Here is a 19922-nt window from a genome sequence, read left to right as displayed (position 1 = left end):
CTGACCTCATCTTCAAGAAGCTTATAGCATCTCAGAGGGGAAGGGAACATACAATTAACAGCTGCTTTACAATAAGTGCAAGAGTTAATGCTTCACAAAGCACCATGAGATCTCAGGAAGGAAGTAGCTAACTCCACTCTGGAGGACCAGGGGAGACTTCACAGAGGAGCTGATGGTCAAGGTGGGTCAGATTGTTTACTGCTTTGTGGGGCAGTCAGAAATCTCTAAACACGGATTTCACAAAGTCTGCAGTTTTATAGAGGCTACAGACTCGTCAACAAAAGCCGATTTGCCTTCTAATGTATCTGATGTGCCCTAAGAACTAAAAGTGTATAATCAAAACAGACTGCAAACAACCTCACTATATTGCATAGGAGCATTGTTTCAGAGTTCCAACCAGGAGGGACGTGAACATATATCCCCCAAGAGGCTATGGAATCTGTGACACCCCATCCCCTGACTCTGCTTGTTCAAAACCAGGTTTGGGGGAACAAAGAGAGGTGATTTACTAGTTGGAAGCCAAAAAGTTGAAGTTTCTGATCTTTAGATCTCATATCTCTTGAGAAGATACCTGATTTGAGAACATCATAAATTTGTTTCAGGGTAAAGAAGGCAATTTGTGTGTGTCTGAGTCCCATGTGAACATGCGCAGGCACTAAAATGGCACTACTTTAGCCTCGAGAAATACAGAGTGAACACAACACACAAAAGTTGCTAGCATGGAGTTTACAATCTAGTGTCAGGAGGCGATCAACAAAAAGAAGAAGAAAATATAGTGCTATGGAAAAATAAAGCAGGAAAGGTGAATGGAAAGTGCTGGGGTGGAGAGCAATTTTACATTGGGAGGCCAAGTAAAGACTCAATAAACAGATGTCACTTACACCATTACCTGTCAAAGGTGGGGGGATGTACCATGTGGACATCTAGGGAAAAGATAGTTCTAGGCAAGAGAGAGTAGGTTCAAGGGGCAACAGCGTGGCCAGGACATGGCACAGAATGAACTAACAGAAGGATACCAAGAATGAGGTCAGAAGGGCCTGGGCTGGATTGTGTAGGACCTTGCTAGCCACCGTAAAGAGTTCTGCTTTCACTCTGAGTGACATGGGAAGCCACTGAAAGGTTCTGAGCATGAAATGACATTTTAAAAGCCTCACATTGGCCACTGTATTAATAATGGGTGGGGGTGGGGGAGTAGGAGCAAATATAGAAGCAGGAAAGCCCTTAGGTTATTGCAATAATCCAGCTAAGAGATGATGGGGGTCAATGCAAAAATGCCAATCATCTTGCCCAGGGTCACATAACTAGCAAGTGGTGGAACTAGGTTTGACAAACAGCCAGAGATCAGTCACTGCTGGATACGTTCTTAAAAATGTTCCTATGAATAAAATCAGGAAGCAAATATTAAAGTCCTCATTTTGAAAAAGTTATTAAAAGGCTTTTTTTTTTTTTTTTTTGAGAAGTTGAGGTGGGAGGATCATTTGAGGCCAGTAGTTCAAGACCAGTGTGGGCAATATAGTGAGGCCCCATCTCTACAAAAATTGAAAAGGTAAAAATAGCCAGGCGTGGTGGTATACAACTGTAGCTACTCAAGAGGCTGAGGCAGCTGGATTGCTTGAGCCCAGGAGTTGGAGCTTACAGTGAGCTATGATTTCACCACTGCACTCCAGCCTGTACTACAGAATGTAACTCTGTCTCAAAAACAAAACAAAACAAAAAAATAGAAAACAAAAAAGAAAAAGGCCGGGTATGTTGGCTTATGCCTGTAATCCCAGCACTTGGGGAAGGCCAAGGCGGGTGGATCACAAGGTCAGGAGTTCGAGACCACTCTGGCCAATATGGTGAAACCCTGTCTCTACAAAAAAATTAGCTGGGTGTGGTGGCACATGCCTGTAATCCCTGCTACTCGGGAGGCTGAGGCAGGAGAATTGCTTGAACCTGGGAAGCAGAGGTTGCAGTGAGGCGAGATTGTGCCACTGCACTCCAGCCTGGGTGACAGAGCAAGACTCTGTCTCAAAAAAAAAAAAAAAAAAAAGGTAAGTTTATTTCACCTTGCCACTTGCTCATTAAACTGAGAAGTCTCTAGGCTTTTGTGGGTAATGTATTCCTCCCCTGTCTGGATATATTTTCAAAAAGCCTACAAAATGTTCAGGTAGATTGGATACAGGATGTAAGAGAAAGAGGAGTCAAGGATGACTCCAAGATTTTCAATCTGGAGAATAAAAGGTGTTATTAATTGTAAGAGGGAAGGCAAGTTTTGCAGGGAAAATCATAAACTAAGTTATCCTGATCAAACAGGTCAGGTAAAGAAGGAGGCAACTATTATGCATACAAGCGGAGATGACAATTAAGCAATTAATATAGGAGTCTCGAGTCCAGGGGTATGGTCCATTCCTAGTTCCCCTGGTGAACTGATTGCTAAATATTTTGATTGTCACAAGCTGTTGAAATAAACATTTTGAATATTAGTTTTGCTAATATTATTACATTGCAATATTAACTACATTGCAGTTTCCAATCTCTCCCATTTAATACATGATGAACTAAAACCAATTAAAAAACCACTTTGATCATGTAATTCCTTTGCCCAAAGGTCTTTTGTAACTCCCTATGGCCTATAAGGTCAACATGTCTTAATCTGAAATTAAAATATTTTATGTTTTCATCCAAATCAACTTTAGAAATGCCACATGGACCCTATTCTAGTTAAACTGGATTTGTCAGAATCCTTCATACCTAAGTTTGTCCAGTTGTGTTCTGTTTCTTACTTTGCTCCCTTTACAGCGTTTATAGCTCAGCTTTCACTCTCTATCAAAATCCTATCTATCCTTCAAGGCCCAGCAGAAACTCTGACTCTTTCCATAGCTATTAAAGGTGAGAATGAACACTCTCTCTTCTGAATTCTTACAGGCCTTATTGTCTTTATCATTTATTTCCCAGTTTTCATTTACTGTTTAGTTTTTCAAGTATATATATTGACACACACACACAGCCACACACATGTGTGTATGTATATGTACATTTCATCATAAGCAGGGAATTTTGCTTTTGTTTTCCTTTGGAACCCACACAATGTCAAGTACAGAGTGAGTGATGCATAAATTGTGGGTTTCCCTTTCCTTTTGTCATATTATTTGTTTCATAAATAATTTGATTGATGGCCCTATCTTTAGAGTCAAATTCTTATTACTATCTAAGCTCACATAGCAACCCTGGGAGAATACTATTACTATTCCATTGTATAAAATGGAAATTGAGCCTTAGAGACCTTAAGCATCTTACATGACCAAATTCGCAATCAGGGAGTAGTAGAGCCAAGCTGTGAATCCAGATCACATTCTAGAGCTAGATCTTCTAGTCATTACTGATCCTCTCTTTCCCACCTACATAGCACATACACTTAAAAATTCATGCAAATAGATTCAGGAAACAAACAAGGTTTTTCAGCTCCCATTCTAAAAGCATGCAAAGGAAAAAGCCACGTTTCTTTTACCTGCCAAAGAATGCTTCTGATAACTTGTAGAAATACGATGCTCTCCTCTTGGACTAATTTTAAGATAATTATTGTCCACTAGAATGATGGTTACAGACCAGTGACTGGTAGTCCTTGTTCCTTTACCACATTTCCCTTTCATAATTTTAATTTTAATTTTATTTCATCTGTATATTATTATAATATTTTTATTTCATCTGTATAATATTGACTTCAGAAATGAAGACTCTTCACAATAGCCTTGGAAACATGGAATGACACCTCTGTCTCTCTGAAAATGATTTCAGCTAGCGAGACTTCTCATGAAACAAAGCTTGACTCAAAGCCAGACTCTTAAAATATGTGGCACAATGTGAAAGGGATGGAGGTGAAGTGAAGAGAGCATATGTAACAGAAAAGACCCAATTAATTCTTAGGGATGGCCTATTGAAAGTTTTGTTTTTCTGAAACCAAACTTGTGGTTCTTCAGAAGAGTTATTACTTATTCATAAATAATCATATGGCTCTCTTGAGCTAATGGAAAACCTGTTTGTTGTTTATCTGCATAGTAGAAGAGGAAAAGGAATTGTAATGAAAGATGTAAAGGTATAGAATTTCCATTTAATAGAAGCCATCGCATCTAACAATGTATGTGCATCAGGATACTTTACAGGGGAGACTCAAGAGGCACAATGCCAAGGATGGTATTTCCTGGCCAGAAAATGTTCTTCCGACCCACTTTTCTGGGTCAATGTTACCACATCCCTAGTTTATTACTACCAAATACAAAGTTAAAGCTGAAGGGAACCTTAAACTGTATAAAACTGTGGAATGTGTATGTGCGTGGTATGTTTCAGAAGAAAAATATTTTTACAATAGAGTTTTCTTTTTCTTTTCTGATGAGCAGATTTTAGCGTTGATAAAGTGTCAGTTCAGGAAATCGCGGCCTCTATACCCTAAAGTCAGATCTTATGTGAGTTGTAACTTTTACTTTCAGAACCCTGAATGAACAATTTGACTCCTACCTGTATTTTTGGATTTTGCCTTAAAGCAGCGTCACTCCCTTTCACTCAAGCATAGACCAAAACATAACAAGAAACCAGAAGAAAGTACACACACACACACACACACACACAAACTAGCAAAAAGTTCATCGATTTGGTATATCATTATATAGATATTCATCCATTTATTCATGTAGCAAAATGCGTTGAACGCCTGCTGTGTGCCAGACAGCTCAGTGCCTGGCTGCTGTGGACACAGAGATGAATACAGGAACATGGAAATATGTAATCATAATGCATGATGAAGGGCTCTTCTTAGCTGATTAGAGGAGGTCAAGAGAAGATCAGAAGGAAATAGAAGCACTGACTGTAGGTTTCTCCAGCCACAAGGTTGGATGGAGAGCCCGGAGAGGAGACATCTGAGGTGGCAAGAACAGCATGCACAGAGCTCAGGGGCGTAGAACCAGCTCACTCATTTCAGGAAAGGGAGGTCAGTCAGGATGGTTGGAGCACAGGGGAGAGTTGGAGAGTGGGGGGAGATATTCAGGAGAAATGGGAGGGCCAAATGTGGGACACTCAATCACTCCCTTTTGAATTTTAGGAGTTTACGGCTTTATCCTATATATATGTGAATATCTCATAGGCAGGTCTAATGAAGTTAAATGATTGACTATAAATTCTTTTCTCCTTTTAGTTACACGTTCTTTCCCTTTTTGTATTCCTTGCCTCCTTTTTTTTCGTTCCAAGTCCAAAATGAGGTCTTCTGTTCCATCGCAGTTCATTTATGTAGCTCCAAGTATCTGCCATTTCCACGCTTTTATCTGTACCACCCAGTAGTGCTCCATTACCTCAAGGCCCCTAAAATGACAGCAGTCAACTAATTAAAACTAAAAAGATTCTCCATGAGAAGATTTCACTTCAAATGAGTCATGGAGAAAATCTAGACTTGATTTATAGAAAAGACAGTCTTAAATTTGAGAGGCAAGTTTAACCTTTCTGCCAATACAGAAGATTAGATTTGCAAACAATGCCTATTTTCTTTCTGATGAATTATTTTCCCTTTTACTTCTATAAGAATTAGTGGCACTTATAGAATTATGTATGACTCATTAAGTTCTACCAAGCTACACTCACATTTAGAAGGCATTGCCAGAAAATCTTGCCTTTAGGGAAACTGAGCTATCAAAAAGTCAACAGTTACCTAATTGCTCTGGGAAATACAATGAATTTATAGCAGTTAGGCTACTGAGGAAACACTTGGATTGCCCAGGCTTTCTGTGGTGGAGAACTTCCTCCTCCAGTGGGAGAAACTGCCAGTAAAGGAAGAATGACGATTTACATACCATAGCAAGGCTAATCTGCCCCAGGTCTTAGTCACAGCCTGCCTATTTGAGACATCCTGGGAAATCCCTATTTGGAAGAGAAGAAAAGTTAAAATCACAGTTGCAGTGCTTATAACTTTATTCTGTGTAATTCCTATCCACAGTCACTTCTGTTCATTTTTAATGAAAACCTATTGCTGCTATTTTCTATTGAGTTAATGGTGATGTGTGTTTTTTAAATTTTGTATATTTGCTCTCACCCTAAAATATATCATAAGAGACATTTTTCCCCTCTTTTTCTTTCTGCTTTCCAAGACTCCAGGAAAAACAGCTTCCATGGCACATTTTGTACAGGGCACATCTAGAATGACTGCTGCAGAACGTTCTACAGAGCATAACGAGGTAAGAACATATTTCTAGGAGATGAGTTGATCACATCTAGCATTGATGGCATTTCTAGTGGTTAATTTTGCACTTAATAAGAATAGAAATGGCTAGTTTGCTTTCTTTAGCTAAGATTTACTCTATAGTTTTAACCAATATTATGTAACATAGAAAAAAAAAATCTAAGTAACCAGTACATTGCTTTTAACCCACTGGGCTTAAATTCCTTTCAGCCTTCCAATTCCTTTCAGCCTTCCAATTCTGTGGGTTCCTTATTTTGTTCTTGATTTAGAGGTATTTGGTTCTATATAAAATCTAAAAAGAATAATATATTGGTGTGGGTAGAAATAGAACATATTTTAACAATAGAGTATCTGTAGTAACATTTTTATATATTTACAATTGGTACCATAGATTTTGTTCAGCAATAGAGACTACTGCTAATTGAATGAATGAATTCAAATATTTTCTAGTTTTCTTTTACAGATAACCAAGGTATAATGGGAAACTAAATGGAAACTTCTGTTCATTTAAGTTTTTAATTTAGTAGCATCAGACCTTGAATATACATTGGTAAGGATGCTATCATAGAGAAAGAAGTGCCCATATGCTTTGAACACAAATTCTACTTTACAGGGAATAATTATAGGAAATTATTTATAGGGAATAACTGTTCTGTAAGCAGCCCTTACTAGAAGCAATGACTGAAAATCTTTGTAGTTACTGCAAATCAGATGCCTTCATTAGGCACTGCGAAGCAAAGTAAATACAAAGGAAAAGGTCCCCCAAACCTTTGTATTTGATTAATTTTGCTTTATTTTATAGAAACCTGAGACATATGAACTATAGCAAAATGTTGATTAATCTCCAGAGAAAGCTCTGGTGATACGTTTGTGACTTACATGCCATTCCTATTCACTATGTTTTCTATCTTTCCTCCTTCCTATCCTCCCCCACTTATAACTGAATATTACTTATGAATTTCAAAAACTAGTACTCCTGCAGTTACAAATAGAGTCTCTTGCAGATTTGGTATCTAGATTTTCAGTAATTTTTATTTATAAAAGAAAAATCAAGCGTGAAACATATTATAATTTTCTTCCAGAGAAAATTATTTATGGGGAAACAAACAAAAAGCACATTGTCTCATTGTTCCACATCTGGGTTCCCAAAGTCAGGGACATACAAATGCTTGCCAATCACAGATTTTTGTCTACATCACAAACAGAGAGGAGCCATTTTTGAGCACCCATAATTTATTCCCTAGAATGGGAGTATATTGAACTTTAGTGTGAATCAAGATTACCTAGGAAATATATTAGAAATAGAGGTGCCCTGGCTGCTCTTCTAGAAATTCTGATCCACTGTTCAGGATGCTTGACGTTTAGCAAGCTTAACGGTGACTTTGATGTGCTCTTTTGGTGAGAACCACTGTTCTAAAATCCAGTCTTACTATGGCCCTACTTTGCTGATGACCTCAAGATACACTAAGTAGGGTTGGCTCACAGCATTTTCCAGATCAAAGACGCTTAATGGTTAGTCTGTTCTAACCCAGAATGGGTCTAGTTTCTTGGAAGTCTTCCCAAAAAGAAGAAGATCCAACTACAGGCCCCAACATATTGACATTTGGGTTTCAGTGTCACTCTTGGTGCTCAGCCAGACCAGTGTCTTGAGGTCAAAAGCAAATATAATCATTCAGAATTTATTTACCCATAGAAGACTGTCTCTTTTTAAATGTGGTCTTAATTGTAACATAGGTCTAAATAGGAAGAAGCTAAGGAAACGAGAACATCTATGCTTACATAAAATACCATCAAACCCTAAAATGCCGAAACACAAATAAACAGAGAAAAGATAGAAAATACACTTTTATAAATAATTTCTGATGAAAAAAGTGCTTGAAATACCATGATGATTGCAAAAGAACAATTTCCTCTACACATTTTTGGCAAAGACCACAACATGTTCTGAAAATATTTCTTAATTGTTCATGAACAACTTTAAGCAATTTAGTGGCCCACAGTAACTAATAAGGCTGAAATTGATTACAGATGTAGGAACTACTCCCATCACCCAATTCATTGTGTTACTTATATGACTCTGGGATGAGATAGTAGTAAGATTATTGAATTATTATAGAGGAATCAGTCCTTCATTTAAGTAAATGTTGTTCTTAGTTGATTTAGGCAGATGGCAGACAGTTTCCACAGCTTTTGTGTTACCTTTAAATGAATACTCTCACTCCTGAAAAAAAAATAACTGAAAAGAAAGGTGGTAAACTTTTCATTATGACAGTAATTTATTATTAATCTAAACTAGTAACCTAGTGACTTTATTCAAGGAGCTGGCTGAAATTACACAGTAATTACACAGTAATAGCTGTATGTGTTTGTCTTTATTCTTGATGATTCTGTCGTTCCTCTGACTTTTACTGGGTCTACTTTTCAGAATATTACTCACATACATGTTCATGGGCACAGCTACCAAAATGACTTTTTTGAAATGTTTACTATAAAAATGCCTAAAATATATCCAGGAAACTTACCTGATTTCTTAATTGTCATTTTTTTGGAAAAGGATTGAAATCCAAATTCATAAAATTTTAATCTCTGACTTACCCATTATAGTATATAGATATATTTATAATTTATTACAGAATTATTATGGTAACTAATTTATATAAAGGATTCTAAAACATAATACGAACTGATTCCTCCACCAGCCACTGTGAAGGACTTAGGGTGTGAGGATTATTACTGCTAGAATCAGGTATTTTTATAAATCGCAACAGGAGAGTTGGCCAAATGCATGGTGTTTGTGAGGAGCAGTACTTCTGTTTATTTTGTAAACAGTTTTGTTTCAATTTTTTTCTTTTCTTTTCTTTTTTTTAAGTGTGCTGAATCATCAACAAGAAAGAACTTGACAAATTCTCTTGAACAAAAGATAAGGTGTTTAGAAAAACAGAGAAAAGAGGTAACTTAGAAATACTCGCTAAAACCACAGGTGCCATGGATTAATGCTGAGGATAAAATAATGTATTATCCTTGTGCCTTTTATTTTTGTTATCAGGTCACAGTATTTATCTTTAAGATACTGGACTGCACTATTTTGAGAGCAAATGCTTTTTTCTTATTCACCTGTATGTCTCATACTTGTCTCAGTGTCTGTGCAGTGATGAATGAAAAATGACAAAGTAATAAGTCTGGTAACATAATCCTAATTTTCTCAAAACTTAGATGTTTCCTCCACACAGACCAAGTGACTTTATCCTTTATGCCTTTATCCTTTATGGCTTATGACCTTTACCCTTTATGCCTTGCAACTTCACACACGTTGGAACTCAAGGTTTCTTGAGTTACTTGAAAAGTCTTTAAGTATGGTTGATTTAGGTGCTATGACTTCAGGGTTTGGGCATCCAAACACATGGGAGTTAGAAAGCATTGTCATAAATAAAGTTTGTTTCTAAAATGTTCCTGGGAATTAATGGGTATTATTTTGAGTTTTATTTTTCTGAGCTTAATGAATGTTAGAACCTCTTTACTCTTCTTGACAGAGGAAGTAGTGAAAAGTATAACAATTTTAGCACTCTGTATATTGTCAATTTTGTAATTCCTTCTTGTTTTTTTTTTTGAGACAGTGTTGCTCTGTCACCCATGCTGCAGTGCAGTGGCACAATCTCAGCTCACTGCAGCCTCTGCCTCTGAGGTTCAAGTGATTCTTGTGCCTCAGCCTCCCCAGTAGCTGGGATTACAGGCATGCACGACCATGCCCAGCTAATATTTGTATTTTTAGTAGAGATGGGTTTCGCCATTTTGGGCAGGCTGGTCTTGAACTCCTGTCCTCAAGAGATCTGCCCACCACAGCCTCCCAAAGTGCTGGGATTACAGGAGTTAGCCACCGTGCCCAGTCTGTAATTCCTTTTCTAATTCATTCTGTGTATTAAATCTTTCATGTTCTCTTCTATGGTGCCTTCTACTCTTCTTTGATACTGCGAAGAATATTGTGACCTTCTGGAAAATTACTAAACTACGGCAGAGTAATGTAACTATAGTATACACAATGGAATCCCTAAAATGCCAACAAAGTAACTCTCGATATAATAATAATATACAATTTCATACTAAATAATGACAGTAACTGCCACTATGGATTCAGTAATTTGCTTTTTAATTAGGAGAAAGTCTTGCTAGTTTTTAGTCATTACCACTATCTTCTCAGTGTCTGTTCCATATCCATAAGTGCTGGAATTTCTCTTAATGCAGAAAACTACAAACTTCCCCAACAAAAAGCTAACCACATATCATAGCATTTCTTCTGCCTTCTAATTAGCAGATAGTTTTAAGATCTTTAAATTATTTTCAGCCTAAAATGCATCTAAATATTGTCTTATGACAAAACTATAATTTCTTGAAAATCTAAATTTTCAAAATAGTGATATTATCTATTTGTTGAATATTTATTATAAATCATGTGTTAATCTTTTAAAGCACATTATTGCAAGAAAATCATGATCAGTTAATGGCGCCTAGGCTTTGTTAGCATAAATTCTGCTTTAAAAGAGCTGGAAAAAATATTTCATTATAATCAGTGTAAGCACATAGAAAAATATGAAAAAGTTTGGGAAAAGAACCTTCATGAATGAAGAAATCTTACAGACAATCATCAATACTTACAAATTTTTATCAGATTGTGGTTGGATTAAACAAAGAAAATGAAAATTCAAATAACTAAGAAAAGTTAAAAGTTACTGATAAACTGTTCAGCTGCCTTGTCAAGATACACCTACGACTTAATAGTTTTTCCTCTCCCCTTCCCTCCCCTCTCCTCTCTTTTCTTTTCGTGAGATGGAGTCTCACTCTGTTGCCCAGGCTGGAGTGCAGTGGCACGATCTCGGCTCACAGCAACCTCCGCCTCCTGGGTTCAAGCGATTCTCCTGCCTCAGCCTCCTGAGTTGCTGGGACTACAGATGCATGCCACCACGTATTTTTGTATTTTTATTTTTGTATTTTTAGTAGAGACGGGATTTCACCATGTTGGGCAGGCTGGTCACAAACTCTTGACCTCAAGTGATCCCACCCACCTTGGCCTCCCAGAGCGGTGGGATTACAGGCGTGAGCCACCGAGCCCGGCCAATAGTTTTTCATATAAGAACCAGTTGTGAAAAGGTGAGAGTGTGTTCAATTTAATCATCCCAGCACAATCAGAACTTGATGAAAAAAAATATTGTCTTCATCCATGGCTTCTAAAATCTTAATAAGCTCAGAAAGTAATTTCTTTTTTACAAAATTTCCAAATGGGCAGAAATTCTTTGTTGATGCCCCAAATTTTAATAATTTCAGCTCCTGGAAGTTAACCAGCAATGGGATCAGCAGTTTAGAAGTATGAAAGAGTTATATGAAAGAAAGGTAAATACCTCTCTCTATTCGGTATTTTCTTTAAATCCATTATCCTGGTGTGGCCAATTGTGTGAAGAGTCTCATTGATTTCAGCTACGAAGAGCTTTGTGGAGAGCCAACTGTTGGAAAATGATGGGAGAGGGTGCTGAGTGTAGTATTGGTCTCATGGCACTGAAGATTAATGAACGGTGTCAGTGAGTCATCTTGAACAACAGCTAAAGAAAAGTGCAAAAATGCCCCCCAGTGATGTCTCAAGAGTTCTTATGCACAGTTATCATGGCTCACAGAGTATCCCAGCCTTACCTTTGTCCCTAGAAGCCACAAATGCGCAGTTATATGTGAGGTGAGATATGGTTTAAAGTTCACACTGTTTATGCCACGTTAGCCCTAATTCTTTAATTAGATAGCATGAGCTGTTTTCCACAAATAGAGAAACAAATGGTGATAACAGTGAAAGTGTGAGGAAAAATGGGGCAATCTCCTCTTCCATCTAAAGCACGTTTGCTCTTAAAAAGCTCTGGTGAGAAAGGGGCTTTTGGAAGAAAACCTCCTTTAATACATAAAAGACCATTTATAATTTAAAATTATTCTATCTTCAAAAAGAGATAAAGAGAGAAAGTACTTTCCCCTAAATAATTCAGTATTAAGAAACTTGACCATGAGTATTATAATATAGCAGCATTGTTCCTTTCCTCCTCATTTTGTTACCCAAAAGTATTGAATTTAAAATGTTCAGGATAATGTTCCCACTGCACCAGGCAATGGTCAGGCAGCCTTGCAATATCCCTGCTGGGGCAATACGGTCTGTAAATGTTAAAGATGATGATCCCAGAGAGAATGCTGAAGCTGCTTTCTTGAAGGGCTTGCAGGTGTGTGAAGACAGTGTTAGTGATGGCTATAATCCTCATCTTGGAAGACGCACCCCTCTCTAAGATTCTCGCTCTGGACTGTGGTTACTCTGAGGACCTGTCACTCTGTCATCAGAGTGATTTGGCACCTAGTAGAAGTTCAAATGCTGCAAATTACTGATAGATTAAAGGCCATGTCTGTTTTTCTCTGGTGTAGGCATATTCTACCTAACCTGCTGCCCCTCATTGCCTTTTCCAGACCAGGCTAGGCTCGCCTGGAGAGTTGAGAATAGGATAATAAACCTAGAGAATTCCCTGGGTGTGGTCTAAGTCTTTTATTCCCTCTGAAGTAGGGGTGGTTTGGAGAAAAGAAGGAAGAGCTGAAGGCTGTTTTGGTGCAAGGCCAAGCTCCCTTTGAAACGCGAGTATCCCGATCTGTGTTAGGGACGGTGGGAACTAGGACCTCTCCTTAGGGGACGTCCTGGGGTGGGGCGTTTCTGTCCAAAGTTCATACCCTGGGAATAAATCCAGGGGCTTGTGAGCTTCAGAGAAGGTATCTGCAGCTGTCTGTGAACGACCTCCTCAGGTAGCAGAGCTGAAGACGAAACTGGACGCCGCAGAAAGATTCCTCAGCCTGCGAGAGAAGGAGCGGCATGAGAGGCAGAGAGAGGACGACAGGCAGAGAGAGGACGACCGGCAGCGCGACCTGACCCGGGACCGGCTGCAGCGGGAGGAGGTGGGCGGGGCCCGGGTTCTCGAGCCCAGAGGATCCAAGTAAAAGCAAAGGGGCGGGGGGATTTCCTGTAGAAAACCTACCGTTTTATTAAAATCAACTCACTACTGAGCAAGGACCGATGTGCAAGGGGTGTATGGGTTACGCAAGTCCCCAAGAGCCATGAACAAGGGTGACTTCTCTAGAACAAGAAGGAAGGAGATTCTCTGCCGGGTTTCTCCTGGTTGCATAAATAGGCAGACAGTCATCCCCCAGGCCCTTCCAGGAAGAAGAAAACCGATCCATAGATTTGCTGACTCTCTAGGGCATTTCAGCCTAAGAGAAAATTATTTTTTTTCTTTTGCTTTTATTCGTATTTATTATTTTTATTAGTAGTGTTCATAATAATAATATGGCAGTACTTTGTATTTGTGCAGTAGCTTTTCAAGCTTACAGAGAGATTTACATATGAGGTTTTACTTCTGTAACCATAAATTTATGACATTTTTAAAAGGCTTCATCCTCATTATCTCATTTAACATTCTCGGCCCACCTGTCAGCAAAATAATTATTTTTGCTATATTAAAGATGAGAAAGCTGAGATGTAAACAAATTGAATTGCCCACATTGATAAAAAGGGACTGGAACCCAACCTCCAGATTCTAAAGCTCCATCAGTCCCTTGCCGAGAACTGGATGGTGTTGAGATGACAGCTTTTCCTTAAAAAACACTCTTTTTGTCCTGGTTTTACTTTCCATTATTGGACTTCATGAATATTGTAGAAAAAGGGAGAAAACCTTAAACTCTAATGGTCCCTTGTTATTTTAGGTATAGTAAGAAAAAACAAAGTGTAAAGACTCTGAGGGAATGTCTTATTACTGATATGGTGAGGCATTGGCAATATTTTAAAACGTAGAAATCTTAAGGCAATGTCTAAAATTAGCACAGACAATGCCAGTCCAGGTTTTCCTACCTTGCTGAGGATGTCTTTGTCACAGTGAGTCAGGAAAGCAGAGTTTAGCAACACTCCCTTTCTGCCATGTAGCAGTCATTTCCTTTTCCAATTACATCCTAGCCAGGAATCTGAGTAATTTTTCCCTCAATGCAGTTGGGACCATTTTCTCATTGGAATAATTTTCTCTTAAATTATGCTAACTTAGAAAATAATTGGCTTATTTTCTAAGTGTATATGTTCTTTCTATTTAAATAAAAGCAAGTAGAAATATTTTCCCTTTTAAAGAAAATGAATTACCTAAAGCGGATTTCTTAAATTTTGTAATCATATTGGGAAATATGAGTTGCTCAAATAATACACTTTAACACATATATTAGCTATTTCTGCATGTTGAGTTACCTATTTTCTGCAATATTTATTTTACTGGGTTAAAATCTCAATCTCACTAAGAATCCAATTTACTTCACAAAATGTTTGCTATCTGTTATACAAAATTAAGAGGTGGGAGATATTGTCTGAATCCAGAGCCTGTTGATGTTTAAGCAGCTAACCTTCAGTTGTTTAAAACACTGCACTTCTGGATGATAATCTAAAACATGGAGAAGTGGTGGCAGTTGGACTAGTTGATTTCTCCCTTTTAAAAATAATAATCACAACAATAGAGTGCTCTAAATAAGATCTGTAATGAAGGGTCTTATTGGCCTAAAGATTATTCTCTTTTCCCTCTTTCTAATACAGAATGATGCAGGAATGAGCTTTGAGACATTTCGGATTGTTTTCTTACAATGACAGTAAGAAATAGCTGAAAGCCTTTTCTTTCTGCCATTTCAGCTATGTTTCTTAATCGCTTATCCATCACCTAGTAACAGTACATAGGGACTTGCTTATCCTGCAGACCCATTTATTTGACAATTGAAAGTAAGAATTGGGAATCCAGGACTTTGGGAAGCTGAGACGGGCGGATCACGAGGTCGGGAGTTTGAGACCAGCCTGGCCAACATAGTGAAACCCCGTCTCTACTAAAAAATATAAAAAACTAGCTGGGCGTGGTGGCAGACACATGTAATCCCAGCTACTAGGGAAGCTGAGGCAGGAGAATCACTTGAACCCGGGAGGCGGAGGTTGCAGTGAGCCGAGATCTCACCATTGCACTCCAGCCCAGGCGACAGTGTGAGAATTCATCTTAAAAAACAAAAACAAAAACAAAAACAAAACAAAACAAAACAAAAAAAAACCAGAATTGGGAAATTTGATTTTTTTTTTCCCTGGGGTCGCAAAATTTCTAAGATACTTCAGTAAATTCTGGTAAAAGAAAGATTCCTTCAGTCCTAATTCTAGCATTCATCCAAAGAATATCGCTCAAGTGGGACGTTAAGTTAAAGTCTTGCAGGTCCTGTTTTTATTGTATTTCAGAAGGGTGACCCCTCAATCTGCCTGCCACGGCCGATATATCAGAATTCCTACAATATCATCTCGTTCGACTTGTACTGATTTTTCTTTTCTTTTCTTGGTCTTTACTTCAGAAGGAAAAGGAACGCCTAAATGAAGAATTACATGAATTGAAGGAAGAGAATAAGCTTTTAAAGGAAAAAAATGCTCTTGTGAACGAGGAGAAGGAACATTACGAATGTGAAATAAAACGCCTTAATAAGGTATCAGGCAGGTCAAGCATGGGATATTAAAATGAGAAGTCCCTGCATAAAACATTCTTACCGAGAGTCACAACAAAATCTAGGCTGCAGTGTGGGTCCCAGCTTTCAGGCACAAGAAATTAGCTGTGATTTTATAAATCACTCCTAGCTGCAGCTTTCAGCTATACTTGGCTAAGGAGGTTTTAGGGAATTTTTGTCCCTACAAAGATTCATCATGAGAAAGAGAAATGAGGAGGAATTATAGAGACAGTAAGAACGTTTCTTAGTTTGAAGAACCACATAAAGCAAGTGGGTGTTTGCGAACAATAACGTATCTCTTGGTCAACCACAAAAGCTTCCTCAGGAAACAAACTGCTCTTTAAAATGATCACTATGGAGTTGGGTGTGAAACACACTCTAAGGAAGCATGCTAAATGCCGAATCCAAGGCTGAGATGGTAGCTCTCTCAAGTGCAAGCCTAAAACCTACTTTAAAGTCAGGGAGAGGAAAGGTGTGCGCATGTGCATGTAGTGGTGTGTGTATGTTGTTTTATGGACTAGTTGGTTCATATTTTGGAGGAATGGGTCGCTAAATAGTTCAGGAAAAATAATCCTATACTGTTGACTTTTCCAAGAGCCAACCCATATGTGGAACATAGGAATGCTATAGCACATGGTTGAGTTGAGATACGCATCTCTCAACTAGATATTTCCTGATAAAAGAACAGAAATTGTCTTCTGAAACAAGAGTAGGTGATTGGACTTGAAACAGATGCTCAACCCCTGTATTTTGGGCCACATGCCCATGGTTCTAGTTAACTAGTGTTCAGAGATGTCATTTAAAGATCCTCAAATTATTAAGTATGTGCCTGCATAGCTGATAGGATGCTTTGCACATGTGATCCTGTAGTAGATCTGTTTGCCCACAAACAAGTTATTCTTCAAGAGAAAATTGGAAAGTGAGGATAAACTTCATAATACACTTTATCCTCTAAGAGAGAAAAACCATGCTCAAACATACAATGCAGGGCAAAATCTATCTTTTCCCTTTTGTTCTCTTCCAGAAAATGTTGCACAAATGCATTAGAGGAACTATAAACAATTGAGATTATATTTAAAATCCTCCCATTTTTGATACCATATTACAAGTTTTCTTACATTGTCTCATTTATAGACTGTCCTTAAATATAGATACAAAGATATAAACCTTGTAGATATTAAAACAGCCAAGAATGCTGTATTTTTGCTCATGTCCATGTGCACTCTTCATGTTTGTGTATCCATATTTGTAGCTCACAGAAAATTGTTTAAAGTTAGAAAAATATAAGTTTTCATCATTCCAGTGATAATACAATTTAATAATTCTCCATGAAATTTTACATTTAAAAATTTTATGATTTTATAATTATAAAATCTCAATGAGAAAAAATAATTTGAGTAAAATCAGATCTTTATACCAATGTCACCTCTCAAAGATGACTTTTCTGGCTATCCTAATTAAAATTACATACTATACTACTGGTGTTTCCTGGTTTAAATTTTCCTTGGAATTTATTACTATCTAATATACATATATATATTATATATATATATATAGTCTAACTTTTATGACTTTATTTGTTTTCTAGCTACTAATCTTGGTTGTAAACTCCATGAGGGTAGGATTTTCATGCCAACTCCTCCATTAGGCACCAGAGGCACAGTGTCTAGGCCTGTAGTACTTTTAGGGGCCCATAAGTATGTTTATGTTTAATTTCTCTTAAAATTAGAAGAAAAAATAAACTCTTGGGGTGAAAACACATTTTCATATATTATGTAACCATCTTTATAACAATGCATTTGTAAAATATCATTTTAACGTGTATTTTAGGGAGGGAGGGACTCAGGCAATGTCATAATGTGGTTCTGAATTTTTTCTGTTTTTTTTCACTGCTTTATCTTAAATACCTAGAGCAGGACCTTGCTCAGAGTAAGATCTTAAATATTTATTGGATGAGTGAATGGATGAATTTAATTAGCTAGTATATAATAACGTTTGGTAGACAATACTGGACCTAGAATTCATGCTTTAACAGGCATAATACATTACGTATGGGTAGTGAGGAAAAAAATAAAAGCATGCTTAAAGCCAGAAAAGATTTCATCCCACATCTATACTTTAAGCTGTCCCTTGAAAGTATAGATATAAAGTGATGAGTTATGACAGTAGATTTTTGTCTTATTTAAGATGGGTATTGGTACCTAATGTAAGATATTATTGTTCTTCTATTTTACAATGAATATTTTTCTTTTCCTTCTTACCAATGTGATAAACAGAAGTTACTCAAAATGTTTTTGGTAGCTGATTGTGCACACCATCCATCACAGCATGGAATCCAGAGCCTACCCTCTATGTACAAGCTGAATGCCTGCTGACCCATATTCACTCAGCAAACATGTGTAATATGTCAGCTTAGTAATTAACATACTGTTTTCAGAAGTTCACACAATTGTGTGTATTCAATTCGATTTGTTTGCTTTGAAGAAAATACCTGGGAGTTTGTTTTTATCAGGCTCCTAAAGGGAAGCCAGATGTTTAACCAAAGTGAAAACAATTACCTAAGGCTACTCAGCTTGTGCCACCCATGGGCAAACTTGATTTGTCTAACATCTCGGTAGATCTGTTTAGAATATCTGTACTAATCGTAAATATTCTAGAATAGGTTATAGGTGTTTGTTCAAGGAAGCTGGGAAAACCCAAAATGGAATAAATATCTATTAGACTCATCTTTCATTTATGACTCATTTACAAAATTTCTAGGATCCCAAATAGCATGAAAAATAGATCAGAAAATGCAAATAACAAGATCTACAAAAGTAGTCTATTCCCAGGTGTAGGATAAGGAACTAGCATATTCAATTGCCATAATCCATTTGGCCCACCCCACCCTAGATTCTCTCTACTACTATTCAGCAGTTGAAAAAAAAATGAACTATTCTGACACTTCCTAGAGCTTAACACAAATCCTCACAAAACATAAATTATTAATCTACTTTTGTTGTTTCTGTAAATTCTCCCCAAAGGATGAAGAAAGCTCTTTATTTCTCTTACAACTTCCTGAAAAAAATGATATTCATATCAGGCTAGACAGTATCTGTATATTCTAAGACATTCTATTAGGAAATTCCCAGTCTGTCCACATACTCAAAACCATACATTTGCTTGTCTTTTCCTACCTTTATGACCATATTATATAGTAATGCAGTGGAGTTAGTTACCTACTAATATCACCAAATAGACACTGTTGAAGTTACTAAAGAAATACAGAAGCAAATTATTCTTAGATCTCTGAAAATAAACCTTTTCTATTTGTACAGAGGACTCATTTGATAATGAGCAAGTAGTCATTTTGTGGTCCCTGAGGCCACACCAGGGTGAGAAGTGTTCTGCCACGATATTTGGAAGTCATTTTTGTTGAACTTATCATGAACCAAAGGTCTTCAAAAGAGAGGCAATGTCTTTCATATGATGTTACCAAAAATAATGTAATGATGTGATCATGATGAGCTAATGACTAAGGACTAAGGGCGATCATCTTTCTGGTGAATATAGGCATTTCTTTCCTCTCCTCATGCCATGCTAAAAGCATCAACTTATACTGGATGTCAAGAAAGCAGGGCACTCTCCACTCGGTAGTGAGTTAATGAATGTTTTAGCAGAAAACAAATAGGACTGTGGCTAGGCCAGGGCAGGAGAGTAGCACAACAGAGCTAACAGATTCTGAGTCTGCATGGGCTCTCATTTCTGTGGATGTCCCTCTCTCCTGTTGAGGGCATGCCATAGTTATATAGCAGAATATTACTCAAAACATTACCTGGGACCAGCAGCACCAGCTTCTGAGAAATGCAAATTCTGAAACTATACCCTCCAGCCTACTGATTCATAATCTCTGGGAGTCAGTACCAAGGGATGGGCATGTCTGCTACCTCTGATGTTCCCTAATGTCTGAGCATCATTGATAGGGTATACATTTGACTGAAGCAGAGAATCTGGAGAAAGTCTATAGATACAGATTTTGTTTTCATAGTTGGCTAGGTGGAGGAGGAGGGTACAACATCAAAGCCTAAATAATAATGAGGATCAATTAACATAAGCATCATCATGTAGAAAAGACAAAGATTCTGGAAAAAAATACATATATGAGAAAATCAGAAAGAAGAAA

The 19922-nt window shown here is 37.5% G+C and overlaps 1 protein-coding gene and 1 long non-coding RNA gene across 3 annotated transcripts in view; one reads left to right on the top strand and one right to left on the bottom strand.

Annotated features, from left to right (window-relative positions):
- The window catches only part of TNIP3 (TNFAIP3 interacting protein 3), an 84680-nt gene that overhangs the window by 45583 nt on the left and 19175 nt on the right, over positions 1-19922 (top strand). Inside the window, exons 2-6 of one of the 2 annotated variants that reach the window (XM_045392827.2) lie at positions 6111-6197; positions 9072-9152; positions 11519-11584; positions 13010-13159; positions 15614-15742. In XM_045392827.2, coding sequence (XP_045248762.2) covers positions 6111-6197; positions 9072-9152; positions 11519-11584; positions 13010-13159; positions 15614-15742 — 513 coding nt within the window. The remainder of the gene's footprint in view (positions 1-6110; positions 6198-9071; positions 9153-11518; positions 11585-13009; positions 13160-15613; positions 15743-19922) is intronic. The other variant, XM_065545429.1, reaches the window with a different exon arrangement.
- LOC123573620 (uncharacterized) lies at positions 4607-13109 on the bottom strand. The gene is made up of 4 exons (XR_006698289.2): positions 12938-13109; positions 11593-11694; positions 5817-5883; positions 4607-5331 (listed from the first exon to the last, which is right to left on the bottom strand). It is a non-coding gene; the product is annotated as an uncharacterized lncRNA (long non-coding RNA).

The sequence above is a fragment of the Macaca fascicularis genome, chromosome 5, assembly GCF_037993035.2.
Source record: "Macaca fascicularis isolate 582-1 chromosome 5, T2T-MFA8v1.1".
NCBI lineage: Eukaryota > Metazoa > Chordata > Mammalia > Primates > Cercopithecidae > Macaca > Macaca fascicularis.
The sequence above is the reverse complement of the archived record's forward strand: the minus strand, read 5'-3'. Positions and strand labels throughout refer to the sequence as shown.